This window comes from Silene latifolia, chromosome 8, assembly GCF_048544455.1.
Source record: "Silene latifolia isolate original U9 population chromosome 8, ASM4854445v1, whole genome shotgun sequence".
Taxonomy (NCBI): Eukaryota; Viridiplantae; Streptophyta; class Magnoliopsida; order Caryophyllales; family Caryophyllaceae; genus Silene; species Silene latifolia.
The window spans coordinates 4,119,239-4,136,426 of record NC_133533.1 but is presented as its reverse complement, the minus strand read 5'-3'; the positions used below and the strand labels follow the sequence as shown (position 1 = coordinate 4,136,426).

Here is a 17,188-nt window from a genome sequence, read left to right as displayed (position 1 = left end):
TATTATTATATTATTTACTCATAAATTTTAATCAATTTTTTAAATAAAACATCTTCATAATAATCACAAATTCTTGTTTGTGACGGCACATATCCGTCACTCTTGAGTGACGGATACCATTTTATCTCACAAAGTATCCACTTTTTCTCTCTCTGCAACACTATTCATGTGGTCCCCTTTCTCCACTAACCCATTTTGTTACCATTTTAACTCACAAAATATCCGCCACAAATGGTAACCCGTCACAAGGGAGACCAATTGCATAATAAATTAGTTGATGGTGAAAGAACACCAACTAGCAGAACTTTTACTACAATAATAATACAGTAATAATCAATTCCAGTATACATAGTGAATGAATATATTATTTTAAAAACTACACCCAACGTGCCAATCATCTATTTACCTTTTATTACCCGCTCACAAAAAAATATAAAAATAAACAAATGATTGAGATGGAGGGAGTAATTAACTAATTGCGAATACACTGATACACACAATCTAACTGTTTACAGAGCAAAAAGGGGCAAGAGCACCATGAAGGGAGTAAATAAGGAGCACAAAGTAAACAATGGCAGAGACGAAACCGACAGCAAGGGCAGCTGTGGATTGATCACAAAACTTAGGAACTTGACCACAAATGGGTAGCCATCCTGCATGACTATTCCCTTTCTTCCCTATATATGCTATTGCCATTGCTGCTGAAAAGCTTGATGTCAACACTAGTGTCATCACCTGTAATTAATCAAATTTAAGTATGTTAGGAGTATGCACAACATTTTAATCATTTCGAATAATTAAGTTTATTAATTATAGTGGCGTAGCCAGAAAATTCGACGATTGGGGTCGTCACAAGTAAAAATAATGGGGTCTTACATGTACGTTAAGCTATGTTACTCAGACTCGTTTAGAAGTATCTGACAGGGTACGTGTTTAAGTGTCTGACTTGACTATTTTTATGGAAAATATGCTTATTTTGATTTAAAATGTTTCATATTTTAGTTTAAAATGAGGTGTCCAAGTGTCATGCTCATGTCCGAGTGTCTATCACAGGTACATGAAGAAATAAGATAAAGACATGTGTTAGGTCGGATTAATACAGACCGAGTTATTTAGATCAGGGTTTAGTCGGGTTTACCGTATCTAAAACAAGAATGATGCGCCAGTACAAGCTCTTGGCCGGAAGAAAAATAATTGCTAGGGAATAGCAACATACAACTGCATATGCTATTACAAAGTACCTACATTTAACACAAACATTGTGTATCAATCAACAAATAATACAAACTTCTATGAAGAGACGGTCTTATATAATACGTGAAATAATACAAAACTTCGATGAGACGGTTTTAAATTTGAAACAGAGTTTAAATTTGTGTCATGAAAGGTCATTTTTATACATTATCATTCACAAGATGAAAAGACTGGGTAAAAAGCAGATCAAATCCTCTGTCTCACTTTCGTGTTTCATCTTGTATCCCATTGCTCTCACTTTTTGACGTATCATGGATTAAGGATGATTTGTTAAAAGAAGATCAGGTAGCGGGATACAAGATGAAACATAGAAATATGAAAGAGAGACGTAAAATTTTAAAACTTACTTGAAAGCGGGAGAATTAGAAAACTTGGCCTCAAATTTGAGATTGAACACATGAGCAGTGTCATGGGCAGTGCTCATAAGAATGATTGCAACAAAAGTAGTGATTAAAGCAACAAGCCTAAGCACAAGGGTAACAATGCCTTTAATCTTGGTCATGTTTAATCAAAATCATTAATATTTAATCATGCATGAAAATAATGTTTAATTTAAGATTTATTTTTCATTAAGAAATTTTTAGAGAATGTTATATGAAGTTTTTATAAGAATTGGAAAATATTTATTTATATGATGAGGTAGGTAGTTTGGTAGGAAGGCAGATAGAAGGTGGTGCATACTGTCATTTTCCAAGCTTTTTGGCCTTAAAATACTTCATAGTTTAGTACACTTAGGTAACCTAAGTACTAATAATAATAATCAAGTTCACATAATCTCGCTTCTTTTTTTCAAATTTCTTCATGATCTCCCTCGAAAAGGTCATATCCATCTAAATTAAAGACAGGTTCAGCACCAGTGACAGATCTTAGAGCGAATAATAAAGAGGTCGAGGTCTAAATTGTTGACTAGCGCGTGCAACATTCAATACAATTGCTAATGTAAGGGACCAGATGATAATTTTTCACCGAAATATGAAAAATCAGCAGAGTCTAGAGCCGTTCACGACATAACTAAGGTCCTCCACTATCCAGTATTACCCTATATATAGAGAGGCAAAACATATCTTTTGCCACTCTCTATACGTATTATGCTTATTGTACCACCTATATATTCAAACCGTTTCATATTTAAAATTAATATGACCTGTCTAAGACTTTGTGAACCTTAAATTACTTAAAATACATGTACTCCCTCTGTCCCAGTGAATAATTACACTTACTTTATTTTGTGAGGGAAAAAACAAAATAAAGCAATTGTAAACTATTAACTGGGACGGAGGGAGTAGTACTATAAAATAATCCACATATGCATGTTTTTGTTTAATTAGGCTTGCGTCATGAATTAATTTTCTTGGACGGTAGATCATGTATTACATCATCTATTATATGTAGGTCATGAAACTTATGAGGGTGCATGTTAAGGAGTTGTCAATGAGTTATATATTCCTAAGTTAATGTATCAATCTAAAACGGTATTAAATGCTTAAATACGATTTTAAGTGTTATATTTATCGTCACCCAAAAACACGAAAACATATCTTTATTAGACCTTTTTCATGACAACAGTTCAATAATAAAATATTAAAATAGTTTGCGAAATGTCGGTGACATGGGAATTAAATTCATATACGTGTTGGTCAAAATATCAGGTGAACAACCACAAGAATATAAGATGTACTTAGCAAATAGACTGACAGCAGTTCACGGCAATTTCTTATTTAATTTTGTAATTACTGCAAAAAATTGTTTTATCTTGTGCTTTCGTCCACCAAAAAAAGTGTCAAAATCGACATCATAGAAAAATGTATTATTGTACGATAAGAAGTTCAATTTCAATTGGTCTTTTGTAAGACGATTTCATTGCATAAAACACATGACCCACAATGGTTAAAAAGTTAATACCAAGAATATCAGTTATACAATGGATTGTAGTACACCATGCCGTCCAAGTTTTTCACCTTGCCCTTCTTACACGGACGGCTGGTTCGAAATCTAGTAGGTATAGCCAACTTCCGTCTGAGGTAATACAATGAACCTACACAGGTAGGTTGAACATAACTCTCTAACATAACCACTTCTGCTAATTACTTATCTACAGGCCTAAGGGTACGGCCGTACGGGCGTGTATTAGTCGTGTGGGAAATTTCCGTTAGCCGTATGTATCTCACGCCATACACAAGCTTACGACGGATCCTAAATTCCTAATTCTAGGGAATTTTTTTTATTATCCCTAACGTCAAAATATTCCCCAAATGAATTAATAAAATCACCTACCCAATTATTTCATCAAAAAGTCAATACTTTGTGTATGCATTATAAATAATCGTAAGTTTCAACATGAAATGACCAACACCAAGTAAACATACACTTTTTGTATGCATCATAAAATAAAATCGCTAGCAAAATACTTCCTTCGTTCCAATTAATAGTTATCTTTGTTTCAAAATCCCTCTCAGAAAAAAGTCGAATAAATAACTTCCTAGTATCTAGCAAGAAAATGAGGGCACTCCAAACAATCACATTTTACATATTCTTGGTTATTTTCCTCTCGTTCACAAATCTAGCCCATGCCCATGACGACACAGGATGCGAGGCGTCTGCTAGTCATGGGTGTTATGATAAGGAAAAGTCCTTAAAACTAAAAAAAATCGCCATATTCGCCATCTTAGTGACTAACGTGATTGGAATAAGCTTACCTTTATTCTCAACCGTGTTTCTTGCCTTACATCCAGATAAAATAGCGGCTTTGATAGTCAGAACCCTAGCCTCGGGAGTGATATTGTCCACGGGGTTCATGCACTTGCTATCTCACTCGTGGGCAAATTTAACGTCACAGTGTTTGCCTGAATACCCGTGGAGAATGTACCCTATGACATCTTTGATCACGATGTTTACCACCGTCTTGACCATGATGATGGACACAATCGCTACCGCGTATTATAGGAAGAAAGGGATGACAAGTAGGTTACACCATCATGGTGATGGCCGTGTTTATGTTATCCATCATAGTGAAAATGAAATGAAATTAGTGGAGCAAAGCAACGATGAGATCCTACTAGGTAGAATCGTACGGGACAAAGAGACTCAATTGTTACGATATCGCATCGTTGCCCAGGTACGATATTAGCCAGAATATGTTAATGTTGCTCCATTTAATTACAATTACTATATATAGAGTTGAAAATGTATTTTAATTTTTGTTACATGCATGTAAATACGAACAAAAAAAAAAACTACACGGATTATAGCAGAACGTGCAAATCTCGCAAGTTTTAGTTTATGTTTCGAATATTCTTCGAGTTTATCTTGTACTCCCTCCTATTCCGAATAACTGTCCCATTTGGACAATGGCACGAAAATTAAGGAATGAAGTTAAAATAATGAAAAGTATTGTATAGGGGTAAGAATATAGGAGTTAAATAATGAAAAGTATTGAATATGATGGTTTAGGGGTGGTTGGGGTGGTAAATAAAGAAAAGAGCCAAGGGTAAGAAAGTCAAAAAACATGTCCAAATATGGCAAATGGGACAGTTATGTGAATAGACGGAAATGACAAATGGGACAGTTATTCGGAATAGGAGGGAGTAGCATTTACTTGTTCACATCAGCTGAAATTTCTCGCCCACTAACCACAAATCCTAACTCCGCTACTGATTACAGGTGCTAGAAATGGGAATAGTGGTGCATTCAGTAGTAATAGGATTGTCAATGGGAGTATCTAATGATCCATGCACAATAAGACCACTTGTTGTTGCTATGTGTTTCCATCAACTCTTTGAAGGCATGGCCCTTGGTGGTTGCATCTTTCAGGTATTTTCATCGTTCTTGTGTCCCTTTACCCTCTTACAATCGATTAAGTTAATATATATCGTGTGGGGTTGGCACAATACTTTTTTTTCAGGCGGATTATGGAATTAAGGCGAAAGCAATAATGGTAGGCTTTTTCGCAACCACAACACCACTTGGTATTGCAATTGGGTTAGCAATCTTAAACGTCTACGACGAGAACAGCCCAGCTGCTCTTATCATTGCAGGAGTGTTGAATGCCATGTGTTCTGGGATACTAATTTACATGGCTTTAGTAGGCCTTTTGGCTGCTGATTTTAAGGGACCTAAACTTCAAGCAAGCATTAAGCTTCAGTTTGTTTGCTATAGTGCTGTGTTTTTCGGTATGGGTGTCATGTCCCTTATGGCTAAATGGGCTTAGACGACTCCGAAACTAGCCGAAGACGACTTTAGCTAGGCTAAATGAGCTTCGTGCCAGACTCAAAAGTCGCGACCTCTGTGTGATAGCATACATCAGATATATTGCTGAGATTTAACACAGGTTCCTTGCGAAATCAGTTTGACTGTAACGACTACTCATCTACTGCTCAATTTCTTACATTTCCTAGTTCAGATTATTCATCTCATCATTTTATGTTTTCCATAACAAACATGACAATTTAAATATAATCCGAAACACATCCTCAAACAGTGTCATTAACCAAATACAGCTATAAAACACAATTGAAAATTATATTCGGTGCAGCTTAAGAAAGAGAGAAAAAAGTTGGACTAACCTTTGCTACTTCGGTAAACACAACAATACACTTCGCGACAAAAGGGCTTGGCATCACCTCGAAATGGCGTCAATGTTGGAACAACCTTTATTACTTAGATAAAGTTCAAGAAGACCTGGTGCATCCTTCTTAAAAGGTTCAATAAGTATCTTTAAGAACTGCTTCTCAGTTTTAGTTGCGGCAGTATAGAAGTTGTAATCTAACAAACCCTTCTCCTTCAAAACCAACACCCGATACCTAGGCACCAACCGCTTCTCGATACTATAACCCAACAACGCAGCACGTGTAGCTAAATATTCTCGGTCATCAAAAAACCCAACTTTTGCCTGATATTTTCTTCAGATATTAGCAAAGCATAAGGACGACTCCGCATTAATTCAGAAACATCATATTCAGTCCATCCAAAGCTTTTTAACAGCTGACATTTCGATTCGATTAACTTCTTACTAGACTTGCTCAGCAAAAATATGCCATACAAAAACGCCCCAGAATTTCGTGGAATCCCTAATTCCTCTTCAACCTTAACCAATATATTTCGAAAAAACTGGGTATTCTTCAAAACGGGTTCAGGATGCTGAAGAATGCTATTCCGAATAACTTGAATATCAACACCATACTCATTATTCAACAATGCAATATTTGAATTAAGATTTACTACCCAGAATTGCCCTAAGATCAGGGATAGGATACATATTTCTCAATATCAATGACGGTCTCGACGAAATAACAGAAACTAAATTAGACCCAGAAAAGCCATGATCTTGTAGAAGCTTAAATTTGGGAATTAGGGTTTTGTCAACATTACAAGCTAAGATTCGAGGGTAAAAAGATACAATCTTTTTGATATGGGTATCATTAAAACCATATTGTTTAAACAAATTAACAACAGAATTAGCATTATCAGAGAAATTGAAGTAGTTACCATTCTTGGAACGGAATTTGGTGGAAGTTGAGAGAGCTTGTTGAGGAGAGAAACCCAGATAAATAATTAAATAATTACTGTAATCTTGATTTGGGGATGAATTGTTTGATTGATTTGGGGATTTTGTTGAATAGAGATGAAGATTTTGGAAATTATAATGCACTTTACAGAACCCTAACCCTTGAATGCTGTATCTCAAACGGGAACTCATCATTTTCACTTAAAACTTTCAATTCAAACTGAATTTTAGTGTCAAAAAGTATGAATATGATATGAGTAGGTCAGTTAGAGGTGGCACTCGGGTCGGGTTTGGATCGGAATAAGTCAGCTCAGTGTAGCTTACCCTTTCGTGTAAGCCTGGCCGAACTAACCCAACTCGAATTGACCAGACCCGAATGTTTATTGTTGCATACTGATTATTCATAATAGTTGATCCGAAAATGACCCGACCCGAATCCGACTCAAATTCTCCCAAACCTGAACCCGAATTGACCGACCCAAACCCGACTGACCCGTCTTTCGGGTCGATTCATCATCGAGCCAGGTCAAACGATGTATCAAGTCAGGTTGGGTTTGGTCGGGTCATTATCGGGTTCGGTTACTTATCACATTACTTCAATTTTTTACCATTAAATGATTAAATTTAGATCTTAGACATTAATTAGCTTGGTTACTTCATAATTAAGTCAAACAGGCCTCTCAATCTAAACACTAAATCACTTTCATTTTGATCAATATTACGCTTAATAAATCAGGTCATCAATTTAATCGGGTCATATCAGGTCGGCCACTATCCGGTCGGTTCAGGTCACTGATGTGCAACATCTGATGTATAATCCATGAACGAAATAAACAGTCTAATGTCGTAGCTAATGAAGCACCAAACTTTAGTTAAGGTTCTCCTTTCAAACTCTACAACAGGGAAGCAAATTTAATTATCTTTCGCAAGTATTATGAATTTTTATATGTTCACATCATATAAATTTCACAAAATTGTTCAAGACCATGTAAATTTGACAAAATTGTTCTTAGAGGAGCTTAAACCTAAGACCTTGTAAATTTCAACTACAATGTCATCAGTTTCCTAACTCGGGCGAAACGCCACCATAAGAAATCTAACCTGTAGAATTCTAACAATTCCGCCAGTGCTTTATTTCAACTGTGTCCAAAAACCTAGAAAAAAGAAAGGGAGATTACAAGGAGAGACGGCCTTGATGATTATCTGCAAACGAGTCGTTCCATTGAACTAGAACCAGAACATCCTGTTACTTTCGTCGGATTTTGACTTTCAGAGTCCACATGATTTTGCCCTGGGGTAAGGGGATGGACTTGGGCAATCGTAGGGGTATCTCGAACTCCCCAAGCGAAGATAACGGACTTGGCATATGCAAGTTTTCAGGTTCTACGTCTACAGAAAGTTGCCTTGCCACCTGAAACAATAATCGCAGTGTCTTTAAACACAATGTCCCTCATCTGAGCTCATCAGAAAACAACTTGAGCACCTTATATAGAGTACTCCGTATATGTTATATAACAGACGCTCGAAACACCAGCCAGGGAAAAAAACTAGTGAAATATGTCCATAAAGAGTGACCGTACCTCAGATATAATCTCGTCTTTGGTCACAGGTTCACGCAATTCGTTGTCAACCTTAAAGTATCTTCTTAAAACCTACAACAAAGATACTCATCATATGCCAGAAAGGGCCGAAACCCAAAATAACCTCTCTAATCTGGCGACACATTATTCAAGGCTTTCTCCGCATTATTCTGTTTTTTAGCAGGCGGGTGTCGGAGGGCCTTCTACTAACTTGCTTTCTTATTGAAAATAGTTGAGCATAAAGTCCGTAAACAAGTTTCCATGACGAGAGCATTAGATGTAGTATATGGCAAGTGGAGATGTAGGGCTACCGAGAAAGACTCCTTTAAGAAGGGAAAAAAAGTTACTTCAGATCGAGACAATATATTAGTCAGTTTGAAAAACTTACCAATTTCCCGTTGTCCAGCCGCTTTGCAGCATCAATGTATTCTTTAATCAGATCTTGTTTAGTTTCTTTCTCCACCTTGACTTGTTCCGCTTCTTTAGGTTGGTAAATCTGTTTGTTTCAGGAAGGACATTTTATGAGAACTATGGTTAAAATACAATCTAGCTTCACAGCGAAATGTGCGCATCAAAGGACAAACGGTGATAAGGTTAATAGATTTACCTTTCTTTGCTCCCTCACAAGATAGGCAAACTTATCAATGTTCGGAACAGCCAGTAGCTTGGGCATCAGATAATTGCGGAAATACCCAGGCGCAACCTTCACTGTATCGCCAGCTTTTCCAAGGTTCTCCATGTTCTACATAATTGCATTAGCTTGATAAGCGAATATCAACAATAATTGCATACAAAAGAAAATCGTTTTGAGACTTCAGCACAAACCGTTGTAAGAATAACTTCTAGTCTTCTATATCGGATTCCTTGACCAGTGAAAAACAACGGATGAAGTAACCCTTCCGATCTCTTTACGCTAGTCTCTTGGACAGCCCGACACAGTGCGTTTCTCCCATACTGCATATACGCCATCCAGCGTCTTTTTCCACTTTACCTTCACTATCAAAAGGCACAACGCCCAAAACGATTTACCCACGACCACCACACAAAATCAAGTAGCCACTACTTTACTCAACTACTCACATTCATTAATCACTATTCCAATCAGCAAAATCAAATTTTCCGCATACATTGGAAGCAAAAAGCAAGAATCCCCCAATATGCCTAAAGATATATGACATCAACGTGCAAATATTTACATTTGCGGCTACAACACATAGCAAAATTTTAGGGAAGTGAGCTAGTAATACGATTTAATAAATAACAAAGACAGTATTCTTTTAAAAAAAGTTCACATCTTTCATTGTTCCACCGTGAGTGAGGAAGCTATGATTTGCAGTGAGGAAGCGGAAATTTCCAGGGGATAAGCTATTTAATAGGACAAGGTAAAGTAGAAAAAAGATCGAAACTTTAACTAAAATTTAAAATCTCTCATTGCTTAGGCAAGACAAATGCCCCTGCTAGTCCCCCTTAATTCCGCCACTGTATACCACTTTATTGGATCACAAACCCGCCATAACTTCAGCACAAACCGTTGTAAGCAAAAGTTGGAAAATCATTTTTGAGACTTCAGCACGAACCGTTGTAAGAATAAATTCTAGTCTTCTATATTGGATTCCTCGACCACTGAAAAAAACCGGATGAAGTAACCCTTAGGATCTCTTTAGGCTAGTCTCTTGGACAGCCCGACAGGCCGACACAATACATTTCTCCCATACTGCGTATACGCCATCCAGCGCCTTTTTCCCCTTTACCGTCACTATTAAAGAAATAAAGAACACAACGCCCAAACATTTATCCACCACCACCACACAAATTCAAATAGTCACTACTCGGTACTCACATAGTCACATTCACGACTCCAATTAGATAAATCAATTTTTCCACATAAATTGGAAGCTAGAAGCAAGAATCCCCCAATGCGAGGATGCCTAAACATATATGACATCAGTGTGCAAAACTGCAAATATTTACTGTTGCGGCTACAACACACAGCGAAATTTTAGGGAAGCAAGCTAGTAATACGATTTAATAACTGACAAAAACAATATTTTAAAAACAGAAAAATCAATACTTTTCATTGTTCCACCCTGAGTAGCGAAGCTAGGATTCGAAAAGTTAGGAGGCGGAAATTTCCAGGGGACAAGCTATTAATGGAATAAGGTAAACTAGAAAAAAGATCGAAATTTTAACTAAAATTTCAAATTTCTCATTGCAGAGGCAGGACAAACGCCCATGCTAGCCCCCCTTAGTTATGCCACTGTCCACCACTATATCCAATCGATAACCCGATATAATCTAAACCTAAACCCACCAAATTTCCTTCATTTCAATGAAAAATCAAAACATATGACTTGCAAATGAGAAGTATCTCAAGAAATGCAATAATATTCTGGATAATTGGTTATTAACAGTCTAAAAAACCATGATTTTTTTCCAAATGAAGACAATAGAGGCCAATAATTCGATGCAGTTCTTGACGCAATTTTCATCTTGGGTCGTTTGGAAACAGCCAATTTGCGAGAGCCCTCGAGGCAATGGGGTAATGTTGTTGTACAATAATAGAAACCAGAAACTAACATAATTCAGCTATATACAGCAATACCCACATCATAAAAATTGAAACTTGACAAACTAATTCATAATAACACAAAAAATTTGAAAAAAAAATTCAATATTAGGTAACCTACAAGTTCATATATAAATCAACAATTTGAAGTGTAAATTTGGATAAAGATTAGATTAAGGTGATCTGAATGGGTTACCTGAGAAAATTTGGGAGAAAGATCGAAATATTTTGAGCAAAATAACGGACTTGCGAGTTGTTTACATTTGGATTTTTTTTTTTTTTTTTTGTGTGTGTTAGATCTCATACCGGCAGCGGCAGCTGTGACTGTGACCATCTCTTTTGGAATACTAAAGTGTTATCCCTCCAAGTTTGACTTTTACATTTGAATTGTGATGACTAGTTTTAAACCCTTGTAAAATTATACGGTATGTATTTAGGATGATATGAATGTTTTTTATGAATATTTTTTTTTTTTGAAAAAACCCCAAAAGGGATTTAAATATCATTAACACAATCAAAAGAGACTAACTCGGCAATGTTTAGCGGAAGTACATCGACCCAAAAACGTCTACCTGGCAACCACGGCCTTACATGAGCAAGTTCGTGAGCCACCTTATTACTAGAACGCCTAACATAGGAAAATTCAACAGATTTAAAGAAAGAACAAAACGAATAAATGTCATCATAAATAAGATATAAATCACTACGGCCTTGCTTCCGCTTGCGAAAGTCTTCTATCACAGCCAAGCAATCACTTTCGATTTCAACATCTGATATCTCCATATTCTTCGCCTCATGAAGACCCATAAGAATCGCTTCAGCATCGAGCATAGACGGTTCCCGCATCTCTTCCTTCTGGATCGTGACACCCCATAAAACCTTCCCTTCATCATTACGGCAAATAGCACCCAGACCCAATCCCGCACCCGCCATTGTTCCTGCGTCAACATTGATCTTCACCCTACCCGGCTTTGGTTTAATCCACCTTTGAGGTACCACTTCACGCTCCACACCCTCTGAACCTGCCACCCCTCTCATTTCCTCAACAAGCTCCCTCACCCGGTGCAGCACACCCTCCACACTCTACTGTACTCCTTCAAACACAACCTTATTACGCATTTCTCATATCGCCCAACTTTCCGTCATCAAATCCACACATTCCGCCATACCCTTATCCCTCATCATCGCCTATATCCAGTCCCTTATACGATCGAATTCCACACCCGACAGCACATCCACCCCCAGGCCACCCCATACACCCCGTACCCAACTGCACTCTCGCACAATATGAATACCCGACTTCACATCATACCCGCAAATAGGGCAGCCATTCACAGTCCCCGGAATCCTTCTAGCTATATTATTATTTGTAGCAATACCATCGTTACAAAGTTGCCAAAAGAATACTTTAATGCGAGGTAAAACCGGAACTTTCCATATCCTCTTCCATAACCATTCCTCGTTCGAGTAATCCGATTGTTCCTCCTGACACCCACCTCCCTTCGACTGTGCCCCATACGCCGTTTTCACAGAGTAGTTACCATCCCTTGTCAACTCCCAACACCACACATCTCTAGAATGGTTCCCACCCAGCCGGATACATAGAATGTTATCCGCTTCAAATGCAAGAAAGGTCGCGCGAACCAAATTAGCATCCCAGCTATTCGTTTCAGATCGTATGAGATCCGAAACTCACATCTCCATATCAGAGTTTCCACGAGTTGTCAATATCATTTGATGAATATTTTATTTTTACATTTATATTGTAATTATATAATAGTTCTATATCAGTGATCTACGTGTTTAGTCTAGATCAGTGATCTAACTGGAAATGAACATTCTCGACGTTTGTTGAAGAGTAAATTTACTCAATAGCCTATCATTGTCACCTACCACTTTCGGTGTGCGCGACTAGTAGTTAAGTTGCCGAGTTTTGAACTGTAAGTAAATACTCCGTCGTGATTTTTTTTTTTAAATATATCGTACTATCTAGTTTTAAAAAATTATGCCCGTAATTTATTCGCATTATATGTAATTCAATCCCGTAATTAAATATAAATCTTTTTCGTAATTATGTAATTTTATTGTTATTCAATTTTTTTGTAAAATTATGTAAATTCTATAATTTTTAATTAGTTTCATTTATTCCGATTTGTAATTCATACCGCTTATATGCCATTAATTTCATTTATTCGGAATGTATAAAATTATTTCATAGTATTATTTCATAGTATTTGTTCTAAGACGGAATTTGTTGCATGTTTGTATTGGCGGAATTCTGAAGAAATAAATACTTTGCACATTAACGGGTCCCACCATAACATGAATTTTCGGGAAAAAAAAAGTTATATTAATGATGTGGCACGTCCTGGATTGAGTATTGTCTTTGAATTAATAAAGATAAGATTTGAAGTGTGTGTTATTTAGTCTATATTATAAATTCTTGTCTGGCTGGAAAGAGCAAAGGCGATGCATATTCCTCGTTTATTGATTAACATGGACAATTCGCCTTGTGTTAATCTAATCAATGAAGATCAACTGGTAAGTAACAATCTAAAATTCATTATCGGAAGATGCAAGGACTTGATACGGAGCTCTACATGGACGGTGAAGCTGGAGCACGTGTATCGCAAGGCAAACAGAGCAGCTGATATTTTAGCTAATAGAGGAATTGATTCAAGTACTATCCCGACATATGGATACTCCGTTTAATGAGTTACGGTCGATCCTCCGGGAGGATGTATTTGGGGTAGCTATTCCCCGTGTAATAGCTAACAATTAATCTTTTCGGGGCTTTGCCCCTCTCTAGCACCAAAAAAAAAAAAAAAAATCTTGTCTAAAACGGTCATATCTATTTTACACGTAGACAAGTCAAATATGATGACATGACAAAAGTAGAGTTCGTAGGGACTAGTAAAATAATTGCCCTATCTAACTTGGTTGATGTTATTGAATGCGTTTTAGTTTAAGACAGAATATTCATCTTAAGAAATATCAATTGTTTCTAGGTCGGTTTTTTTAAGATTTATCATACAATTCATCTCGATTAGAACCGCTTCAGAATCAAATAAATTAAAGGTTAAATAAATTTTGTTTATACCAAGCATCAAAGAACTTACCCATTTCATCTCGATTAGAACCGCTTCATAATCAAATTAAAGGTGAAATAAATTAATTGTCTAAAATTATTCTACATATAATGTAAAGCTAATTTCATTCTCCATCCATCTATTTTTAAACTCTTTATTTTTCAGAACATTCCTCACATATTTTTCTAAAGCAAGACATTTAAAATGGATACACGAAATATTATTATTAGGAAACGCTCGTTATCGACTCATTAAAACAACTGGCACGAGACGACAATAAGAATAGCTACTAACATCTAAGTGATCTAACAACATACAAAGAATATATCGATTATTTCATGTTCATGTATAATACCTTATAAATTTTTATAGGGACACTGTCGACATCATGACACAATTATGAGCATGATTTTATGTAATACAAATTCAACTGATAATCTTATTAATTCTCAAAAAATTATTTCATGTTCTGTACGTACAAATAAGTACAATCCTGCACGTTGTCAATAATACGTAGTCTATTTCATTACAAATTTACAAATAATCATAATTTCCAAAATGAAATCACCAACACCAAATAAACACTAGCAATACATACCAATCAACAAAAAAAAAAAAAAAAGAAAAAAAAAACAATTTTTCGTCACATCAAAAAGACTTCTGACAAGCTGCAAGTGGGAGAGCAAGCGAGAGAACAAAGAAGGATTGTGAGAGGTCTTTTTGAAAAGAGAGGCGAATTTTTTTGAAAAAAATGGCTAGTAAAAAGATGAGGTTGCTCCAATCAATCACATGTTATACATTCTTAGTTATTTTCCTCTCGTTCACCAAACTAGCCAATGCTCATGCCCAGGACGTCTCGGGATGTGAGGCGTCTGCTAGTCATGGGTGTTATGATAAGGAAAAGTCCTTAAAACTAAAAATAATAGGCATATTTACCATTTTAGTGACTAGCGTGATTGGAATAAGCTTACCTTTATTCTCAACCGCGTTTCTTGTCCTACATCCCGACAGAACCGCGGCTTTGATGGTAAGAACCCTAGCCTCGGGAGTGATATTGTCGACGGGGTTCATGCACATGTTATCTCACGCGTGGGCTAATTTAACGTCAGAGTGTTTGCCTGAAAACCCGTGGAGAATTTACCCTACGACAACTTTGATCGCTATGTTTACCGCCATCTTGACCATGATGATGGATACAATTGCTACCGCGTATTATAAGAAGAAAGGGATGACAAGTAAGTTACACCATCATGGTGATGGCGGTCACGGTGACGGTGTTTATGTCATGCATCATGCAGAGAACGATGAAACGGAATCAGTGGAGCAAAACAACGATGAGATCGTACAAGGTGGGACCGTACGGAAGAAAGCGACTCAATTGTTACGATATCGCGTCGTTGCCCAGGTATGGTACATGAGCTAGTAAATATGTAACACAAATTATTGTTTCAAACTGTCATTTTGGTCTGAAACAATAAGACGGGATTTTGGTATTATTTTATGGTCAAATTAACCACAATGGTTTAAACAATGTTAGAGCTTATGACAACTTGTTTTCCAGAAGTGGTCATATTTGGCTGTCAAATGCCCGTGTTATTGTTTCAAACGAAAATGACTTGTCTGAAGGGAGACCAACTCAATATGTACATGTGCATGTGCTCTATTAATTACTTTTATTTTTGGGATAATGACTAATAAGAAAAAACATAAATAAAAAAATGAAAAAATAATACACATGATATGAGGAGAAAAATAGACTTCCATATGCCTAAAATGGAAATGTAAAGAAATTGCTGAGAAATTTATTTGTCTGAGTTATTTGTTTATTTTTATTTTTTATTAATCGTAAAAATTATTTTAATTAAAGATAAATGAATGAGACGTAAATGAATTCAGGTCCTGCAATTGGGGATAGTGGTGCACTCGATAGTAATAGGACTATCGATGGGAGTGTCCAATAATCCATGTACAATAAGACCACTTGTTACTTCTATGTGCTTCCATCAACTCTTTGAAGGCATGGCTCTTGGTGGTTGCTTCTTCCAGGTATTTTCATCGTCGTCGTGTAAAACGGTTTTATCATAATATATTTTTATTATTTGATATCACCTTTGTGGCTATTCATATCCGCAATGATCAGAACTATTTTAAAAATTTTGACTTATTACATGTGAGAGGGTGACGCAGAGATTGAATGTCACACGGTAACGTTAACTCATTTTCCATCAATAATTACTTTGACAAATTTGCTCATATTATAATTTTTTTTTTTGCAGGCGGATTATGGAATAAAGATGAAAGTAATAGTGGTGGGCTTTTTCGCAACCACAACACCACTTGGTATTGCAATTGGAATAGCAATCTCAAATGTGTATGATGAGAACAGCCCAACTGCTCTTATTATTGCAGGAGTGTTGAGTGCCATGTCTTCTGGGATACTTATTTACATGGCTTTAGTTGGCCTTTTGGCTGCTGATTTTAAAGGCCCTAAACTTCAAGCAAATGTTAAGCTTCAATTTGTTTGTTATAGTGCTGTGTTTTTAGGTATGGGTGCCATGTCCCTTATGGCTAAGTGGGCTTAAGTAAAGAGTGTTGTTAAATAACGTCGACACATTGCTTAAATAACGTTGCAATTTCTTGAGTTTTTCGTCAGATAGCACCTAATATTTACACCTTTTGTAAATCTGGTATCTAATATTTTTTTATTTGCCCAAAAATACCTAACATTTACTTTTTTTTTTGTAAAATGACACCAAACTCACTTTTCCGTCAAGAAAAGTCAAGAAACTGTCTAGACTAATGGAGCAAATGATGACTTAGCATTATTTTGTTTAGTTCTTCATAAATCCGTCACAATTTTGACTTTGCATTGTTTCCTTAATTCATTTCGTTCTTACCTCTATTTCAGTCATTACTATACTCTTCACACTCCACACTCCACACTTCACACTCCCCCTTTTTCATCCATAACAATCACCATTTCCATCCCATCAATTTGCAAAAGAAAAAGAACAAAAAGCAGCGTGTAAGGATAACAAATGCATCTAACCCGCTTTGTAGAGTTGGAGGACGAGCTTAAGAAAGACACGTTAGCTTGAAAGGATGATAAAGAGGAGGATAAAATTGGACAATAAAGGCATAAATTGGGAGTTTAATTTGAGAATGAAGGAATAAAATTAGGGGTTTACATAAGGAT

General features: G+C 36.4%; 6 protein-coding genes across 7 annotated transcripts; 2 read left to right on the top strand and 4 right to left on the bottom strand.

Moving 5' to 3' along the window:
* Positions 1 to 289: 289 nt before the first annotated feature.
* On the bottom strand, positions 290 to 3,601 carry LOC141596090 (CASP-like protein 1C1). Its single transcript, XM_074416117.1, has 3 exons — positions 1,602 to 3,601; positions 1,139 to 1,241; positions 290 to 735 (listed from the first exon to the last, which is right to left on the bottom strand). The coding sequence occupies exons 1-3, from the start codon at positions 1,754 to 1,756 to the stop codon at positions 502 to 504; spliced, it is 492 nt and encodes a 163-aa protein (XP_074272218.1). The 5' UTR covers positions 1,757 to 3,601; the 3' UTR covers positions 290 to 501.
* Positions 3,602 to 3,634: 33 nt separating this feature from the next.
* On the top strand, positions 3,635 to 5,889 carry LOC141596088 (putative zinc transporter 8). The gene is made up of 3 exons (XM_074416114.1): positions 3,635 to 4,369; positions 4,915 to 5,064; positions 5,156 to 5,889. The coding sequence occupies exons 1-3, from the start codon at positions 3,752 to 3,754 to the stop codon at positions 5,459 to 5,461; spliced, it is 1,074 nt and encodes a 357-aa protein (XP_074272215.1). The 5' UTR covers positions 3,635 to 3,751; the 3' UTR covers positions 5,462 to 5,889.
* LOC141594470 (uncharacterized) lies at positions 5,870 to 6,952 on the bottom strand. The gene is made up of 3 exons (XM_074414487.1): positions 6,475 to 6,952; positions 6,202 to 6,413; positions 5,870 to 6,142 (listed from the first exon to the last, which is right to left on the bottom strand). The coding sequence occupies exons 1-3, from the start codon at positions 6,950 to 6,952 to the stop codon at positions 5,870 to 5,872; spliced, it is 963 nt and encodes a 320-aa protein (XP_074270588.1).
* Positions 6,953 to 7,601: 649 nt separating this feature from the next.
* Positions 7,602 to 11,247, bottom strand: LOC141596089 (uncharacterized). Of its 2 annotated transcripts, none has more exons than XM_074416116.1 (6): positions 11,100 to 11,247; positions 9,163 to 9,333; positions 8,945 to 9,079; positions 8,726 to 8,833; positions 8,338 to 8,409; positions 7,602 to 8,168 (listed from the first exon to the last, which is right to left on the bottom strand). In XM_074416116.1, the coding sequence occupies exons 2-6, from the start codon at positions 9,304 to 9,306 to the stop codon at positions 8,004 to 8,006; spliced, it is 624 nt and encodes a 207-aa protein (XP_074272217.1). In that variant the 5' UTR covers positions 9,307 to 9,333; positions 11,100 to 11,247; the 3' UTR covers positions 7,602 to 8,003. The 2 variants fall into 2 exon arrangements, with proteins under 2 accessions (XP_074272217.1, XP_074272216.1); XM_074416115.1 differs by having other exon boundaries at positions 9,163 to 9,328; positions 11,100 to 11,240.
* A 151-nt stretch (positions 11,248 to 11,398) lies between these two features.
* Positions 11,399 to 11,941, bottom strand: LOC141594469 (uncharacterized). The gene has a single exon (XM_074414486.1). The coding sequence runs from the start codon at positions 11,939 to 11,941 to the stop codon at positions 11,399 to 11,401; it is 543 nt and encodes a 180-aa protein (XP_074270587.1).
* A 2,550-nt stretch (positions 11,942 to 14,491) lies between these two features.
* Positions 14,492 to 16,635, top strand: LOC141594004 (putative zinc transporter 8). Its single transcript, XM_074414222.1, has 3 exons — positions 14,492 to 15,397; positions 15,889 to 16,038; positions 16,269 to 16,635. Exons 1-3 carry the CDS (start codon positions 14,744 to 14,746, stop codon positions 16,572 to 16,574), a joined length of 1,110 nt encoding a protein of 369 aa, XP_074270323.1. The 5' UTR covers positions 14,492 to 14,743; the 3' UTR covers positions 16,575 to 16,635.
* Positions 16,636 to 17,188: the final 553 nt, after the last annotated feature.

Excerpts from the sequence above, each read along its gene's own strand:
- LOC141596089 (XM_074416116.1), bottom strand. The coding sequence starts at position 9,306 with ATGGCGTATATGCAGTATGGGAGAAACGCACTGTGTCGGGCTGTCCAA. Across the intron at positions 8,410-8,725 it reads GGCTGGACAACGGGAAATTG|GTTTTAAGAAGATACTTTAA; the intron begins GTAAGTTTTTCA and ends TCTTTGTTGTAG. Across the intron at positions 8,169-8,337 it reads AAGACGAGATTATATCTGAG|GTGGCAAGGCAACTTTCTGT; the intron begins GTACGGTCACTC and ends TTATTGTTTCAG.
- LOC141594470 (XM_074414487.1), bottom strand. The coding sequence starts at position 6,952 with ATGATGAGTTCCCGTTTGAGATACAGCATTCAAGGGTTAGGGTTCTGT. Across the intron at positions 6,414-6,474 it reads TGATCTTAGGGCAATTCTGG|TTATTCGGAATAGCATTCTT; the intron begins GTAGTAAATCTT and ends TTGATATTCAAG. Across the intron at positions 6,143-6,201 it reads TTGGATGGACTGAATATGAT|GCAAAAGTTGGGTTTTTTGA; the intron begins GTTTCTGAATTA and ends AGAAAATATCAG.
- LOC141594004 (XM_074414222.1), top strand. The coding sequence starts at position 14,744 with ATGGCTAGTAAAAAGATGAGGTTGCTCCAATCAATCACATGTTATACA. Across the intron at positions 15,398-15,888 it reads GATATCGCGTCGTTGCCCAG|GTCCTGCAATTGGGGATAGT; the intron begins GTATGGTACATG and ends AAATGAATTCAG. Across the intron at positions 16,039-16,268 it reads TTGGTGGTTGCTTCTTCCAG|GCGGATTATGGAATAAAGAT; the intron begins GTATTTTCATCG and ends TTTTTTTTGCAG.
- LOC141596088 (XM_074416114.1), top strand. The coding sequence starts at position 3,752 with ATGAGGGCACTCCAAACAATCACATTTTACATATTCTTGGTTATTTTC. Across the intron at positions 4,370-4,914 it reads GATATCGCATCGTTGCCCAG|GTGCTAGAAATGGGAATAGT; the intron begins GTACGATATTAG and ends TACTGATTACAG. Across the intron at positions 5,065-5,155 it reads TTGGTGGTTGCATCTTTCAG|GCGGATTATGGAATTAAGGC; the intron begins GTATTTTCATCG and ends CTTTTTTTTCAG.
- LOC141596090 (XM_074416117.1), bottom strand. The coding sequence starts at position 1,756 with ATGACCAAGATTAAAGGCATTGTTACCCTTGTGCTTAGGCTTGTTGCT. Across the intron at positions 1,242-1,601 it reads TCTAATTCTCCCGCTTTCAA|GTACTTTGTAATAGCATATG; the intron begins GTAAGTTTTAAA and ends TGTTAAATGTAG. Across the intron at positions 736-1,138 it reads TCATTCTTGTTTTAGATACG|GTGATGACACTAGTGTTGAC; the intron begins GTAAACCCGACT and ends GATTAATTACAG.
- LOC141594469 (XM_074414486.1), bottom strand. The coding sequence starts at position 11,941 with ATGAGAGGGGTGGCAGGTTCAGAGGGTGTGGAGCGTGAAGTGGTACCT.